At 44.5% G+C, this 17,365-nt stretch overlaps 2 protein-coding genes across 3 annotated transcripts in view; one reads left to right on the top strand and one right to left on the bottom strand.

Annotated features, from left to right (window-relative positions):
- LOC311148113 (semaphorin-3F-like) overlaps positions 1-2,817 on the top strand; it is a gene marked incomplete at both ends in the record, with an annotated part of 9,968 nt that extends 7,151 nt beyond the window's left edge. Inside the window, one exon of the mRNA XM_084185017.1 lies at positions 2,407-2,817. Coding sequence (XP_084041143.1) covers positions 2,407-2,817 — 411 coding nt within the window. The remainder of the gene's footprint in view (positions 1-2,406) is intronic.
- Positions 2,412-16,104, bottom strand: LOC311148257 (actin nucleation-promoting factor WAS-like). 2 transcript variants are annotated; one of them, XM_084185159.1, is made up of 11 exons: positions 15,913-16,104; positions 9,199-9,339; positions 8,879-8,965; positions 8,647-8,740; positions 6,730-6,765; positions 6,591-6,623; positions 6,230-6,425; positions 5,118-5,293; positions 4,394-4,917; positions 4,176-4,284; positions 2,412-4,034 (listed from the first exon to the last, which is right to left on the bottom strand). In XM_084185159.1, exons 1-11 carry the CDS (start codon positions 16,018-16,020, stop codon positions 3,976-3,978), a joined length of 1,563 nt encoding a protein of 520 aa, XP_084041285.1. In that variant the 5' UTR covers positions 16,021-16,104; the 3' UTR covers positions 2,412-3,975. The 2 variants fall into 2 exon arrangements, with proteins under 2 accessions (XP_084041285.1, XP_084041284.1); XM_084185158.1 differs by having other exon boundaries at positions 6,230-6,428; positions 15,913-16,092.
- Between the last annotated feature and the right edge of the window lie 1,261 nt (positions 16,105-17,365).

Here is a 17,365-nt window from a genome sequence, read left to right as displayed (position 1 = left end):
CATGGCACACATACACAATCCATGTCTCTGTTGGCTTAACAATCTTTGTTTAACCTGTCTCCTCCCCTTCATCTACACTGATTAACAAAAGACATCAATAAGGGATCATAACTTTCACCTGGATTCACCTGGTCAGTCTATGTCATGGAAAGAGCAGGTGTTCTTAATGTTTTGTACACTCAGTGTATATTGTATGCTATATTTGGGGGGGGGGGGGGGGTTTCAATACCTTTCAATACCTCACCTTGCGAGGATAACGGCAATTAGCCTTTTTCTAAGATGTTTTACGAGATTGGAGGGATCGAGAGGGACCTTAGATTTTAGACCATTCCTCCATACAGAATCTTTCCAGATCCTTGATATCCTTCGTCTGCTCTTATGGACTGTATGTATCAAGAATGGTCCACCACCCAAAGGACATCCAGCCAATATACATAGTAAAGTAAAGTACAGATACCCCAAAAAACTACTTAAGTAGTACTTTCAAGTATTTTTACTGAAGTACTTTACACCACTGACTGTGGGAACCATTGGAGTCAACATGGGCCAGCATCCCTGTGGAACGCTTTCGACACCTTGTAGAGTTCATGCCCTGATAAATTGAGGCTGTTCTGAGGGCAAAAGGGAGGTGCAACTCGATATTAGGAAGGTGTTCATAATGTTTTGTACACTCAGTGTATATCAACAAGTAATGGAAAATATCCATAGAGCAATAGTCAATCACTTTTGAAATATAAATGAGGCACATTTGGACTTTGTTCTCCCCCTCACTACCATAACACTCTCTCTCCCCCTCACTACCATAACACTCTCTCTCCCCTCACTACCATAACACTCTCTCTCCCCCTCACTACCATAACACTCTCTCTCCCCCTCACTACCATAACACTCTCTCTCCCCTCACTACCATAACACTCTCTCTCCCCCTCACTACCATAACACTCTCTCTCCCCCTCACTACCATAACACTCTCTCTCCCCCTCACTACCATAACACTCTCTCTCCCCTCACTACCATAACACTCTCTCCCCCTCACTACCATAACACTCTCTCTCCCCTCACTACCATAACACTCTCTCTCCCCCTCACTACCATAACACTCTCTCTCCCCCTCACTACCATAACACTCTCTCTCCCCCTCACTACCATAACACTCTCTCTCCCCCTCACTACCATAACACTCTCTCTCCCCCTCACTACCATAACACACTCTCTCCCCCTCACTACCATAACGCTCTCTCTCCCCCTCACTACCATAACACTCTCTCTCCCCCTCACTACCATAACACTCTCTCTCCCCCTCACTACCATAACACTCTCTCCCCTCACTACCATAACACTCTCTCTCCCCCTCACTACCATAACACTCTCTCGCCCCCTCACTACCATAACACTCTCTCTCCCCTCACTACCATAACACTCTCTCTCCCCCTCACTACCATAACACTCTCTCCCCCCCTCACTACCATAACACTCTCTCTCCCCCTCACTACCATAACACTCTCTCTCCCCCTCACTACCATAACACTCTCTCTCCCCCTCACTACCATAACACACTCTCTCCCCCTCACTACCATAACGCTCTCTCTCCCCCTCACTACCATAACACTCTCTCTCCCCCTCACTACCATAACACTGTCTCTCCCCCTCACTACCATAACACTCTCTCCCCCTCACTACCATAACACTCTCTCTCCCCCTCACTACCATAACACTCTCTCTCCCCCTCACTACCATAACACTCTCTCCCCCTCACTACCATAACACTCTCTCTCCCCCTCACTACCATAACACTCTCTCTCCTCCCACTACCATAACACTCTCTCTCCCCCTCACTACCATAACACTCTCTCTCCCCTCACTACCATAACACACTCTCTCCCCTCACTACCATAACACTCTCTCTCCCCCTCACTACCATAACACTCTCTCTCCCCCTCACTACCATAACACTCTCTCGCCCCCTCACTACCATAACACTCTCTCGCCCCCTCACTACCATAACACTCTCTCTCCCCCTCACTACCATAACACTCTCTCTCCCCCTCACTACCATAACACTCTCTCTCCCCCTCACTACCATAACACTCTCTCGCCCCCTCACTACCATAACACTCTCTCTCCCCCTCACTACCATAACACTCTCTCGCCCCCTCACTACCATAACACTCTCTCTCCCCCTCACTACCATAACACTCTCTCGCCCCCTCACTACCATAACACTCTCTCTCCCCCTCACTGCCATAACACTCTCTCTCCCCTCACTACCATAACACTCTCTCTCCCCCCTCACTACCATAACTCTCTCTCCCCCTGACTACCATAACATTCTCTCGCCCCCTCACTACCATAACACGCTCTCTCTCCCTCACTACCATAACACTCTCTCTCCCCCCTACCCCTCAGCTCAACCGGGACAGAGAGTATCTGAAGACGCCCCTGGGAATCCTTCTGAAGTCTCTCAGCCAATCAGACGCTGGTCTGTACCACTGCCTGGCCACGGAGAACAACTTCAAACACACGGTGGCCCGTGTGGCGCTGCGCATCCTGGACCGAGACATCGTGGTGGCCCTCACCTCCCCTGATGATGACCCCATGACCTCCAACAGCCCTCCCAACGAGCGGGGGGGACAACGTGACCCCCAGCAGCCAAAGCACCCCCCAACCCTCCCTCTCACAGACACCCCATCCCAGCAAGAAATCAGGTTGATCCACCAGTACTGTCAGTCTTACTGGGAGCAGTTAGGGCTCAAGCAGCAGCAGCCCAAACGCACCTCCAGGAGACACACAGAGAGCCAGGAGACCCAAGGCGGATAGAGGACTGGACTTCTCCAACACTAGCCAGCCAGGAGACACACAGAGAGCCAGAAGACCCACGGTGGATAGCGGACTGGACCTTTCCAACACTAGCCAGCCAGGACACTCCATATGATAGACTAGAGATCCATGTTTGACACCAAACATGACTTTCATCTCCCTTTGTATAATGACAGGTGGTGACACCGTCACACAACCCAGTATCTCAGTATAGAAATGTAATATATTGATATGTGTATATATCATATGATAATAATAGATCCATGGTTTATTCATGTATAATAATTATGATATCAAAGAAAAAACATTTGCCTTTGCACGGTTTATTCAGTTTGGAAATGTGTACATTTTGCTGTTCAACGTTGAGAGATAATAATTGTATGGTGTGATGTATGTATTTGTCTACTAATACCATATGTGATATTGTAATTGTGGTGACTCTTGCGCTCTCTAACATCTTTGTGACCTATGTTTGTTTGAGGACGTGTAGCGATACAGTATTCTTTAAATTATGCACTTTGATAGTGGTTGATTGACACGTAAATGAGGAATCTTTGCACAAAACAGACAATATCTACATGTAGAAGATTAAGACGGGAAATCATATGTGTGCATAATATTAGTTATAATACTACATTCCAGCAATATCAAATCGTCACTTTTAATGGGAACAGGTAGAAAGAATGTGTGTAGACCTCACCATCTTTTATGATGATATTGAGCAACATACTGTAATGTAATGTAATGTACATACTCAGCATGAGTCCTACACTTGAAACGTTCAAACGACAAATATAAAAATATGTTATCCTATCTAACCTTCTCTGTCCTATTTATTTCACTTTTGGGCCTTTCACACAATCCTTATCTGTAGCATTCTTCAGGTGTACATTTTCCATGTGTAAGGGCTAGATTAAATCTATAGCGCTGAAGATCCACACTACGGCGCGATTGAAATTTAAAGGGAATGTTCCTGCGGTCATTGAGACTGCATTCACGGTAAACGTGAAAATCTGCGTTAGAGCACTTTTCTTCAGCTCTGCAGATTGAATCTAAGGCTAAATCTACAAAACACAAAGAGAAAAGATTAACTGGTTCAACCCAACTTTGAATTCCACGGTTACAGAGTGGAAAATAATACAGTAGGGAATGCCCTTATCAGTCGTCCCATTCATCTTCATCTTCATCGTCAAACCCGCCTTCTTCTTCACCTTCATCTGAAACAGAAGAGAGGAATATCTGTTATCAGATTTATTTTAAGATTCATGAGGACAAGCCACAATGTATTTGGTTTAATTTATACATTTGTAGATGGAATAGAATGAATGAATGAAAGATTAGGATGAGAAGGTGTTTACCAGAGGAGTGGATGACTTTACTCCTCTTCTGCATGACCATCATCAGAGCTCCTACGATGCCCTCTGAGTCTCCCTGGGCAGGTGGAGGTGGCTCAGGACTGTCTGTGACCTGGGACACACAAAGGTCAAAAGTCAATGATTATGTAAACTGAAATATATAGACTTCACTCTCACTGACAAAGACCATATCTGTATTTGAACAACAAAGTTGTGTTTACGTTTTTGAGCTTCCTTCCCAGGCGTATCTGGTCCAGCAGAGCTCCTCTTCCATCTCCGCCTCCACCTCCTCCTGTAGATGCAGGAGCAGGTGGTGGGGGATCTTTATAGGGTGGTGGAAGAGGAGGGAAGTCTCCAGAGCTCTGGGCTGGGGGAGGTGGGGGAGGAGGAGGTGGAGGAGGCGCTGGGCCTCCTTGACTGGGGGCAGATGGAGCAGGAGGAGGAGGGGCAGGCATGGAGCGCTGGTGACTAAGGGGAGGGGGAGGTGGAAGAGAACTATGGGACACAGAAGGTGGATGGGGTTGGAGTCCACCTCGGCCGCTTGACGGGGGTGGAGGTGGCAGGGCTCCACGTGAAGGAGGGGGCTGGGAGGGGGGCAGGCCTCGCACTGGCGGTCCTGGGAGAGGGGGCAGGGGGCCAGAGCGACCTCCCCGTGGAGGAGGTGGGGCAGGAGGGGAGGAACAGCTCCCTGGGACTGGGGGGAGAGGACCCTGCCTACCAGGCAGAGGGTGAGGAGGCCCAGGATCTATATGCAATGGGATGAAAAAACGCCAACATATTGGATTACAAATATAGTTTGATTTACAGTTAGTTATAAACTAGTATAACAGAGTACACGAGAACAGTAACCTACAGTGAAGTACAATACAATACAATACATCTACTGAAGTGATGACGTTGGCAACTCTAGAACAGTAGTAGACATACACTCAGAATGACACTCACCAGTGTTCATGGCCTTTTTGACTGCTTCCATGCCGCCTGAGTTCTCGATTACTTGTTGGATGAGTTGGGAGGTCTCTTCGTCCTTCAACTCAGCCTCACTGATCCCAGCACAGGACAGCAGCTTCTTCAGGTCAGGGTCCAGGTTGTTGGGGTCCCAGCCCACGTGACTCACGTGTCTGAGGAGGGGAGGAGAGAGAGGAAGAGGAACATACACCTGAATGGGTACCTGAAAAAAGGTATGAGTGGCACACTTGGATTCTATCCTGGTTTTGTAAATTAAACAAATTGAGGACAAACAAGTTCATGACTAGGTGTCATGTAGTTACATGTGTTGTGATAGCTTATGAAGAGCGTGATAGTCGGAGAGTACGACCCTGCCTTACACAGGAAGCGGCACAGGTCCTAATCCAGGCACTTGTCATCTCCCGTCTGGATTACTGCAACTCGCTGTTGGCTGGGCTCCCTGCCTGTGCCATGAAACCCCTACAACTCATCCAGAATGCCGCAGCCCGTCTGGTGTTCAACCTTCCCAAGTTCTCTCACATCACCCCGCTCCTCCGCACACTCCACTGGCTTCCAGTTGAAGCTCGCATCTGCTACAAGACCATGGTGCTTGCCTACGGAGCTGTGAGGGGAACAGCACCTCCGTACCTTCAGGCTCAGATCAGTCCCTACACCCAAACGAGGGCATTGCGTTCATCCACCTCTGGCCTGCTGGCTCCCATACCTCTGCGGAAGCATAGTTCCCGCTCAGCCCAGTCAAAACTGTTCGCTGCTCTGGCACCCCAATGGTGGAACAAGCTCCCTCACGACGCCAGGACAGCGGAGTCACTCACCACCTTCCGGAGACATTTGAAACCCCACCTCTTTAAGGAATACCTGGGATAGGATAAAGTAATCCTTCTACCCCCCCTTACCCCAACCCAAACCCCAACCCAAAAACAAAAAAATAACATTGTGAAGTGGTGATCGCACTGGCTATAAGGTGAATGCACCTATTTGTAAGTCGCTCTGGATAAGAGCGTCTGTTAAATGACGTAAATGTAAATGTAAATGTAATGAAGGCTTTATTTAACTGCCTGCTTATATGTGTGTGCTTAGTATCCACTCACGTGAACCCACTGGGTGCTCCAATGTCTGCTTTGGAGAGTTTACTGCCCTTCTTCTTGTCCTTTTTCTTGTCCTTCTTTCCCTTACTGACAAAGGCAGGGGCGGGCACAGGTGTGACGGAGCGGTAGCGTGAGGCCTGGATGTCTGGGTTCTGGATGTCCATGGTGGCCATGGAGGGAGAAGTGGGACTGCCAGGTCCTGCTTTACAGTGGAAGTGTACATGTATGAGTCACAGTGTGTCTCTCGTGGGTAAAGATACCATGTCAGAGATGTGTAATGTATATGTTTACACTTTAGATATTGGGTCAGTTAGTTATAGTGCCTGAGGTATTACTGATACAATGGGATAAAAGGGATACTCACCTTTGCCAGGAAGTGGAGGTAGTCCCCCTCTGTCTGTAAGTAAAACACACAGAATTAGATAAGGGAGAATACGAGGGTTATTTGGGGATTAGTTCAGACAAGGGCATCAGTGTCCATAGTATTAGTAAATCAGTCTTACCACTGGAAGGCAGGGGGCGCTGTTTCTTCTCTGTCACTGTGAGAGGGAAGGAAGGAGGAACCAGAGGATGCCATTTTAGATCATATCTACTCATCTTCACCGCAACCTTTCCTTTGAAAAGCCACAGCTACCCTCTATGGAACCGTACCTTACAATATCTGTTATGTTTTCCATTGTCAGAGATATATTAGTTCAAATACAGTGCATTCAGAAAGTATTCAGACCCCTTCACCTTTTCCACATTTTGTTACGTTACAACCTTATTCTAAAATTGATTAAATATTTTTTTCCTCTCATCAATCTACACACAATACCCCATAATGACAAAGTGAAAACAGGTTTTTAGAAATTATTTACATAAGTATTCAGACCCTTTGCTATGAGACTCGAAATTGAGCTCAGGTGCATCCTGTTTCCATTGATCATCCTTTTGAGATGTTTCTACAACTTGATTGGAGTCCACCTGTGGTAAATTCAATTGATTGGACATGATTTGGAAAGGCAAACACCTGTCTATATAAGGTCCCACAGTTGACAGTGCATGTCAGAGCAGAAACCAAGCCATGATGTCGAAGGAATTTTCCATAGAGCTCTGAGACAGGATTGTGTCGAGGCACGGATGTGGGGAAGGGTACCAAAAAATGTCTGCAGCATTGAAGGTCCCCAAGAACACAGTGGCGTCCATCATTCTGAAATGGAAGAAGTTTGGAACCACAAAGACTCTTCCTAGAGCTGGCCGCCCGGCCAAACTGAGCAATCGGGGGAGAAGGGCCTTGGTCAGGGAGGTGACCAAGAACCTGATGGTCACTCTGACAGAGCTCCAGAGCTCCTCTGTGGAGATGGGAGAACCTTCCAGAAGGACAGCCATCTCTGCAGCACTCCACCAATCAGGCCTTTGTGGTAGAGTGGCCAGACGGAAGCCACTCCTCAGTAAAAGGCACATGACAGCACGCTTTTAGTTTGCCAAAAGGCACCTAAAGGACTCTCAGACCATGAGAAACAAGATTATCTAGTCTGATGAAACCAAGATTGAACTCTTTGGCCTGAATGCTAAGCATCACGTCTGGAGAAAACCAGGCACCGCTCATCACCTGGCCAATACCATCCCTACGGTGTAGCATGGAGGTGGCAGCATCATGCTGTGGGGATGTTTTTCAGCGGCAGGGACTGGGAGACTAGTCAGGATCGAGGAAAATATCAAAGATCCTTAATGAAAACCTGCTCCAGAGCGCTCAAGACCTCAGACTGGGGCGAAGGTTCACCTTCCAACAGGACAACGACCCTAAGCACACAGCCAAGACAATGTAAGAGTGGCTTTGGGACAAGTCTCTGAATGTCCTTGTGTGGCCCAGCCAGAGCCCGGACTTGAACCCGATTGAACATCTCTGTGCAGCGACGCTCCCCATCCAACCTGACAGAGCTTGTTGCGTCATACCCAAGAAGACTCGAGGCTGTAATCGCTGCCAACAAAGGTGCTTCAACAAAGTACTGAGTAAAGGGTCTGAATACTGGCGTAAATGTGATATTTACGATTTTTATTATGGGGTATTGTGTGTAGATTAATGAGGGGGAAAAAACAACTTTATCCATTTTAGAAGAAGGCTGTAACGTAACAAAATGTGGAAAAAGTCAAGAGGTCTGAATACTTTCCGAATGCACTGTATGACTCAAATACAAACATCACTCCACTGGGCACACACTGGTCAAATCAAAGTTGTTTACACATAATTTCAATGAAATTAAGTTTAACCTAAATGGAATAGACGTTAAATTGACGTCTGTGCCCAGTGGGACAGTTCACCAACATGGAGGACATAGTAGCCTAATATACAATATACAGTCTGATGTTATGTCAATCCTATACCAAAAAACTCAACACGATTTTCTGTCTTGGATTCTACAACAAATGACCCTGACCTTGACGGTTTCTCTGGTTGATTTTCTCATCAACTGCACTTAGGAAGGTTTCAGCCTCTTGATCATCTGCAAAGTTCAGCCCCACTTGGCAGTCCTGCATTGGATTGGAGGGAAACATTTCGATAGTCTCATGAAAAGACAAAAGTACAATCACTCATCTTTGGATTTACAGTCAAGCCATCATCATTAGTATCCAGAGCATATTAATGTAGAGGAAGATAAGTGTGCTTACATCTGCAGCGAAGGTATGGAAGAATGTCCGGGCGCAGTGGTAGACCATTTGGTTATAGAGCTCCTGCTCCCAGATCAGCTGTCCTTTCTGGGAAAAGACAACTGTTAATATAACTGAAAGTGACAAAGGCCAACACTTCTTCAACTCCTATCTTCATGGGAAACTTCTCAACAGTGGATCAACAAAGGATCCTTATCTAGGCTGGGTTACTGTATATGCACTTTGTGACAACAGTTGATGTAAAAATGGCTTTATAAATACATTTGATTGAATGATTAATATTTTCCATCATCGTGACTGACAGTGTATGTTCCTGTTACCTTGACATCGAAGAGGCGTATGAAGTAGGAACGGCGATGGTTGTCCTTGACGAAGCAGGCCACCCCAGTTTGCTGCAGGCTCCAGCAGGTGGGACTGTGTGGCAGGGCCATGTACAGCTGTGCCACGGCAGTGGCCAGGGACTACACACACACACAGGGCATTGAATTATACTGAACAAAAATATAAACGCAACATGCAACAATTTCAAAGATTTTACTGAGTTACAGTTCATATAAGGAAATCAGTCAATTGAAATAAATGTATTAGGCCCTAATCTATGGATTTCACATGACTGGGAATACAGATATGCATCTGTTGGTCACAGATACCTTTAAAAAAAAAAGGGTTGTGAGGCTGGTTGGACGTACTGCCAAATTCTCTAAAACAACGTTGGAGGCAGCTTATGGTAGATAATTAACATTAAATTCTCTGGCATCAGCTCTGGTGGACATTTTTGCAGTCAGCATGCCAATTGCACGCTCACATCTGTGGCATTGTGTGTGACAAAACTGCACATTTTAGAGTGGCCTTTTATTATCCCCAGCACAAGGTGCACCTGTGTAATGATAATGCTGTTTAATCATCTTCTTGATATGCCACACCTGTCAGGTGGATGGATTATCTTGGCAAAGGAGAAATGCTCACGAACAGGGATGTAAACAAAAATGCAGAGAACATTTGAGAGAAATAAGCTTTTTGTATGTATGGAACATTTCTGGGATCTTTTATTTCAGTTCATGAAACATGGGACCAACACTTGACATGTGGCTTTTGTCTTATTGTTCAGTATAGTTTATATGTATATATTTTTTTTTTTTTTTTTTTTTTTTTCATTTAGCAGACGCTCTTATCCAGAGCAACTTACAGTTAGTGAATACATTTTTTTTTTTTTATACTGGCCCCCCGTGGGAATCAAACCCACAACCCTGGCGTTGCAAACGCCATGCTCTATCAACTGAGCTACATTCCCTCCCCTACCCTGCCGGCCATTCGCTCCCCTACCCTGGACGACGCTGGGCCAATTGTGCGCCGCCCATGAGTCTCCCGGTCACGGCCGGCTGCGACAGAGCCTGGATTCGAACCGGGATCTCTAGTGGCACAGTTAGCACTGCGATGCAGTGCCTTAGACCACTGCGCCACTCAGGAGTATGTCGGCTCTAGATAAGTGCACATCAGAAAAGTGCGAACTCTATACAAGTGCAATTCAAATACGGACTGTACATTTTTCTACTTACTCTAGATCAGGGGTGTCAAACGTACGGCCCGCGGGCCGGATCAGGCCCGCAAACGGGTTTAATCCGGCCCGCGAGATGATTTTGAAAAAAAAATATATATATATATATATATATATATTTTTTTTTTATTCAATAAAATAAACTGCTGTTCCAATTGCGTCCACTGGATGGCGCAATAGCAATTGTGTTAAGCAAGCAAACTGTTTATACCGGGGCAGAGCAAGTAGGTCAAGCACGTGCAGCCAATGAGCTACTTTGTTTTGCCCGCGATATTTATTACGGCTTCTACTTTTAACATTATGTGCTTTGGCACCCTCATTGCCCCAATATGTCTCTGTCAAAAAAGAGAAAAGTGGACACAGAGTGCAGAGTGTTCCAAGAAAAATGGTCATCCTATTTAATCACGGAATTGAATGGGAAAGCTGTATGTTTGGTGTGTTCAGAGCATGTTGCAGTGCTGAAAGAATATAACCTTCGTCGCCACTATGTGAGTCTTCATGCCGACAAATATGACAACTTTCAAGGACAGCGGAGATGAGAGAAGGTGAATGAACTGTTGGCGGGTCTGAAGAAACAGCAGTCTGTGTTTACTCACAGCCGAGACATCAGTGACGCTGCAGTGAAAGCTAGCTACCTCATTGCTAATGAAATCGCAGTGGCTTCAAAACCATTTAGTGAGGGTGAATTTGTAAAAACATGCATGATGAAGGCAGCGGAGATTGTGTGCCCTGAAAAGCGGCAGGCTTTTGCAAATATCAGCCTGACAAGAAACACAGTTGCAGACAGGATTTCCGATCTTTCAGTGGATTTGGACAGCCAGTTGAAGCAAAAAGTAAAGTCATTTATTGCGTTTTCGGTTGCAATTGATGAAAGCACGGACATTACAGATGTTGCACAACTGGCCATTTTTTCATCCGCGGAGTTGATGACACATTGACCGTCACCGAGGAGTTCGTGGAGTTGGTGCCGATGACAGATACAACGACAGCAGCTGATATTTTTACCGCACTCGTCGGCGTGCTGGACAGGGTCGGAGTGGACTGGTCCCGCGCTGTCAGCCTGGCTACAGATGGTGCGCCCTCAATGATCGGGAAATAAGCAGGCGTTGTGACAAAGTTCAGAGAGAAAGTGCAATCTGCAAATGGAGGACATGATTTTTTGACTTTTCACTGTATTTTGCACCAGGAGGCTTTGTGTTGCAAGTCATTAAAGATGGATAACGTCATGAAGGTGGTCATTCAAACTGTTAATTTAATCCGATCCAGAAGCCTGAATCACCGTCAGTTTGACAGCCTTCTCAGAGAGAAAGACCACATCTGTGGCCTGCCATACCACACTGAGGTAAGATGGTTAAGCCGAGGTGCTGTGCTGAGGCGTTTCTTTGATTTACGAGAAGAAATTGAACAGTTCATGGAAGAAAAGGGCAAACCAGTGTTAGAATTTCATTCCGCAGAATGGATGCCGGACCTTGCATTTATGGTGGATGTTACAGAGCACCTGAATAACTTGAACAAACAGCTGCAAGGGCGCAACAAAGTTGTCACGCAGTATTATGACAGCATACGTTCTTTCAAGTTGAAGCTGTCATTGTGGGAGACGCAACTTGCCGGTGGTGATGCAGCTCACTTCCCCTGTCTGAAAAATGTGTGCGCGACCCAACATGTGGCAGACATGAAGCGGTTCAAAGATAAAATAACGGGACCGTTACGGGAGTTTGAGCAACGCTTTCAGATTTATGTTTATATGTTTTTATGTTGATGTGCTATTGTTTTTAATTGTTTTTATTTTATTTGTATATTTAACCTATTCTTGACTCTGTGGTTCTTGCACTTGTTTGGGGAACAGGATTTCATTATTTTTATCTACATTTCTGCCTGAGAAATGACACCCTGATATAGTTCTGTGATCTGTGAAACAGTTCTGTTAATCACTGAGGCATTGTGTGTTTGTGTGTTCTTTTTCTTTAGAATTTTCAAATAAACTTGACGTATTTTATGATTAATAGTGATGTTGTGCTTGTACTATTTTGGACACACTGTCCTCAGGCTCCAGCTTTATGTTGTATGTTGATCGTATTAAAACAAAGAAAACAATCTGAAGTTGTTGTTTTTAAGTTATATATACCATGATTTTTCCGGTCCGGCCCACTTGGGAATAGATTTTCCTCCATGTGGCCCCTGAGCTAAAATGAGTTTGACACCCCTGCTCTAGATAGTGTGTGTGCTCAGGTTAAGTTCAAATATTTAGGACAATCGGAAGTCATTGCATTTATCAGGAGTCGACTGTACCAGTCCAATGGAAAGTGTCTGACATCTGTCAGACCTAAGTTACCTGTGATTAGTGTTTACAAGCAGCTGGTACTCTGTGGTTCGGAAAGTTCTTGGGTAGTTTTCATAGCAAAGACCTGCCCCAATAATGTCATCACATTCTCTGTGGTAGGAATAATGTTTTGTCAGCTACCACTGCAGGCTTAGGCCTACCTCAGAAACCAGGAAGTTGGAATGTCAAAAGAAAGCAGACTGCACATACTGAGTGTACAAAACATTAAGAACACCTTCCTAATGACCTCAGAACACCCTCAATTCGTCTGGGCATGGACTCTACAAGGTGTTGAAAGCATTCCACAGGGATGCTGGCCCATGTTGACTCCAATGATTCCCACAGTTGTGTCAAGTTGGCTGGATGTCCTATGGTTGGTGGACCATTCTTGATACACACGGGAAACTGTTGAGTGTGAAAAACCCAGCAGCGTTGCTGTTCTTTACACAAACCGGTGCTCCTGGCTCCTACTACCATACCCCGTTCAAAGGCAATTAAATATTTTGTCTTGCCCATTCACCATCTGAATGGCACACATACAGTCGTGGTCAAAAGTTTTGTGAATGAGTATTGGTCTTCACAAAGTTTGCTGCTTCAGTGTTTTTAGATATTTTTGTCAGATGTTACTATGGAATGTCAAAAGAAAGCAGACTGTACATACACTGTGTGTACAAAACATTAAGAACACCTTCCTAATGACCTCAGAACAGCCTCAATTCGTCTGGGCATGGACTCTACAAGGTGTTGAAAGCATTCCACAGGGATGCTGGCCCATGTTGACTCCAAAGCTTCCCACAGTTGTATAATTACAAGCATTCCATAAGTGTCAAAGGCTTTTATTGACAATTACATTAAGTTTATGCAAAGAGTCAATATTTGCAGTGTTGACCCTTCTTCTTTCTGAAGTATAATTACAAGCATTCCATAAGTGTCAAAGGCTTTTATTGACAATTACATTAAGTTTATGCAAAGAGTCAATATTTGCAGTGTTGACCCTTCTTTTTCAAGACCTCTGCGATCCACCCTGGCATGCTGTCAATTAACTTCTGGGCCACATCCTGACTGATGGCAGGATAATCAATGCTTGGAGTTTGTCAGAATTTGTGGGTTTTTGTTTGTCCACCCGCCTCTTGAGGATCGACCACAAGTTCTTAATGGGATTAAGGTCTGGGGAGTTTCCTGGCCATGGACCCAACATTTCAATGTTTTGTTCCCCGAGCCACATAGTTATCACTTTTGCCTTATGGCAAGGTGCTCCATCATGCTGGAAAACTGTTCTTGGAAGTTGCTCTCGGAGGATGTATTGGTACCATTCTTTATTCATGGCTGTGTTCTTAGGCAAAATTGTGAGTGAGCCCACTCCCTTGGCTGAGAAGCAACCCCACACATGAATGGTCTCAGGATGCTTTACTGTTGGCATGACACAGGACTGATGGTAGCGCTCACCTTGTCTTCTCCGGACAAGCTTTTTTCCGGATGCCCCAAACAATCGGAAAGGGGATTCATCAGAGAAAATGACTTTACCCTAGTCCTCAGCAGTCCAATCCCTGTACCTTTTTCAGAATATCAGTCTGTCCCTGATGTTTTTCCTGGAGAGAATTGGCTTCCTCGCTGCCCTTCTTGACACCAGGCCATCCTCCAAAAGTCTTCCCCTCACTGTGCGTGCAAATGCACTCACACCTGCCTGCTGCCATTCCTGAGCAAGCTCTGCACTGGTGGTGCCCCGATCCCACAGCTGAATCAACTTTAGGAGAGGGTCCTGGCGCTTGCTGGACATTCTTGGGCGCCCTGAAGCCTTCTTCACAACAATTGAACCTCTCTCCTTGAAGTTCTTGATGATCCGATAAATGGTTGATTTAGGTGCAATCTTACTAGCAGCAATATCCTTGCCTGTGAAGCCCTTTTTGTGCAAAGCAATGATGACGGCACGTGTTTCCTTGCAGGTAACCATGGTTAACAGAGGAAGAACAATGATTTCAAGCACCACCCTCCTTTTAAAGCTTCCAGTCTGTTATTCTAACTCAATCAGCATGACAGAGTGATCTCCAGCCTTGTCCTTGTCAACACTCACACCTGTGTTAACGAGAGAATCACTGACATGATGTCAGCTGCTCCTTTTGTTGCAGGGCTGAAATGCAGTGGAAATGTTTTTTGGGGATTAAATTCATTTTCATTGCAAAGAGGGACTTTGCAATTAATTGCAATTCATCTGATCACTCTTCATAACATTCTGGAGTATATGCATATTGCCATCATAAAAACTGAGGCAGCAGACTTTGTGAAAATTAATATTTGTGTCATTCTCAAAACTTTTGACCACGACTGTACACAATACATGTCTCAATTGTCTCAAGGATGAAAAACCCTTCTTTAACCTGTCTCTTCCCCTTTACATACACTGAAATGGTTTTAATAAGTGACATCAATAAGGGATCATAGCTTTCACCTGGATTCACCTGGTCAGTCTGTCATGGAGCAGGTGTTCTTAATGTTTTGTACACTCAGTGTAAGTAACTGAGTTTAACTGCTGCCTCTAATTCTGTTACCAGAGGAAGTGGTTTATACCAGCATTTCCTGTCACTCACTCACGTCTGTTTAAAAGTCATTGTGTGGAGACTCTTGGTGTACATGCAAAATGTTTAATTGTTTGAATTTCTAACAATAGATATGACTTTTAAAGTTGCCAAATATCTAGATTACCTCAAATGAAATGTCCAATGCATTAAATAAAACACATCAGAGCCACAGTAGGAGGGGTTCATTTAGTCATTTATATAAAAGTGAAACAATAATGATGACACTGAAGCCCTGGCAACCAGAAATTTGCCCAATAATATCTTACTGTATACATGGACCTTGTTAAAAGGCTATAATTAAAACACAGAATATGCCAGAATAACCTGTATTTAGTTGGTTGCTATTTAACACTTAGACATGTCATACCACCGCACCAACATGCCTAAAATACACCAAAATACTTTCCTATATACCAAACAGCCACCCACCATCCAACCAGAAGGTCTCCTCCATGCCAAACATCAACCAAATAGTTTCCTACGTAGGCCTACCAAGTACCAACCATCCAAACACCAACAAACCAGTCTCCTAGTCTACATACCAACCACCCCCTCCCCTCCCTCATCCCCAGGAAGGACTTACAGCACACCTCCTCCCCAGCAGGTCTTCCAGCCTCTCATTCTCCTGTGGGTTCAGCAGAGAGTTGGGACTGTACTCCTGAACTCCTTTAGACTTAGATCCCCGACTCATAGTCCCCTCTCAGAATATCCACTTAGTACCAAAGATCAGCTGAGCATTGACGTGCCTGTCTGTCCTCTTCCTCAAACAGGCACTGACTGTTAGAATAAGAAGTTGAAATGGTGCAGACGGTTTCTCTTCTGCCTTCTACAATGTGTTATATGCACTACAAGACTCAGAGCAGGAAATGGACAACCACAGTTTTTTCCCCTTTCTCTCGCTCATAATGCTGATCATGGTTGAATGGTGTTACTTCTATTTCATGGTCTGACTATGGAGTCTCTTAAGTTTTAGTCATTGTTTCATTGCTAAAAATGGCAAACTCTTCTCAGGTACTCAATTTACGCTACTCAGACCACAATTTTCAATGTGACAGTTATTAGAAAAGAGAATGAATCTGATTCAAAACGTTTAATTACATGAAACTTTTATTGGACAAATAACAAACAAATACATTTTGTAAAGACCAAATAAAAAAACACAGACTCCATTCTCTCTTAAAAATGGCGGTCCATAGTTCAGCTTACCATGTCTTATACAGGACTCAGTTTGTCTGAGCGCTCACAGACTTACTCAGAAAAGCCAATTCTAAAGATAGCAGGAGACATCGTACTACTTCTGCTCTTGAGTCTGACTGACTAGCGAAGCTGAGGTCAGTATTTGTTTGTGTTGAGTGGACATTTGTGTGTACGCTCACACAAACAGCCCTTTCCATTCATACTCATGAGAAATCCATGATGACTAGGAGTACATTTTTGGTATGTACAACATGATAGACATAAACAATAGAAACGTTTTAAATATCCAATTCAAGTTACTGGATATAATATAAATACAGTTTAAATAAAAGCTTTAATTAATCTTTAATTTAATTAATCGTCATGAATAATTGGGAGGGTTTCTGGCATAATCACTGCTGATAACTGCACTCATAGGAATATTTCTGACTGTGTTATGCTAACATGAGCTTGGTATCATGGAACAGCTAACAAGAATGATCACATCTGGAGGCTCTGTAATCAATACACCTATCACTGTGTATAAGCATAGGGCAAACACACTGGATTTGATTGCACTAAAAATAACACACAGTCATTGCTGAATGAAAGACAGGAATAGAGAAAATTACATAACATACTGTAATCTTATTTGAAAAGTCAAACTTTACCAGAAAGAGAAAATCTGCAACATGCCAGAATATTAGATCCATTTGATTTCCTTACGTGTACAAATATCTCATTGAAGATTCAAGGGAGGTAGATGAGGAATGTAATGATGACTTTGGCAATGATGAAGCCATTCATTGGTACACTTATAACATAAATACTATCATTACTCTTAGAAGACCATTACATTG

This window comes from Coregonus lavaretus (assembly GCF_964263955.1).
Source record: "Coregonus lavaretus genome assembly, chromosome: 20".
Taxonomy (NCBI): domain Eukaryota; kingdom Metazoa; phylum Chordata; class Actinopteri; order Salmoniformes; family Salmonidae; genus Coregonus; species Coregonus lavaretus.
The sequence above is the reverse complement of the archived record's forward strand: the minus strand, read 5'-3'. Positions and strand labels throughout refer to the sequence as shown.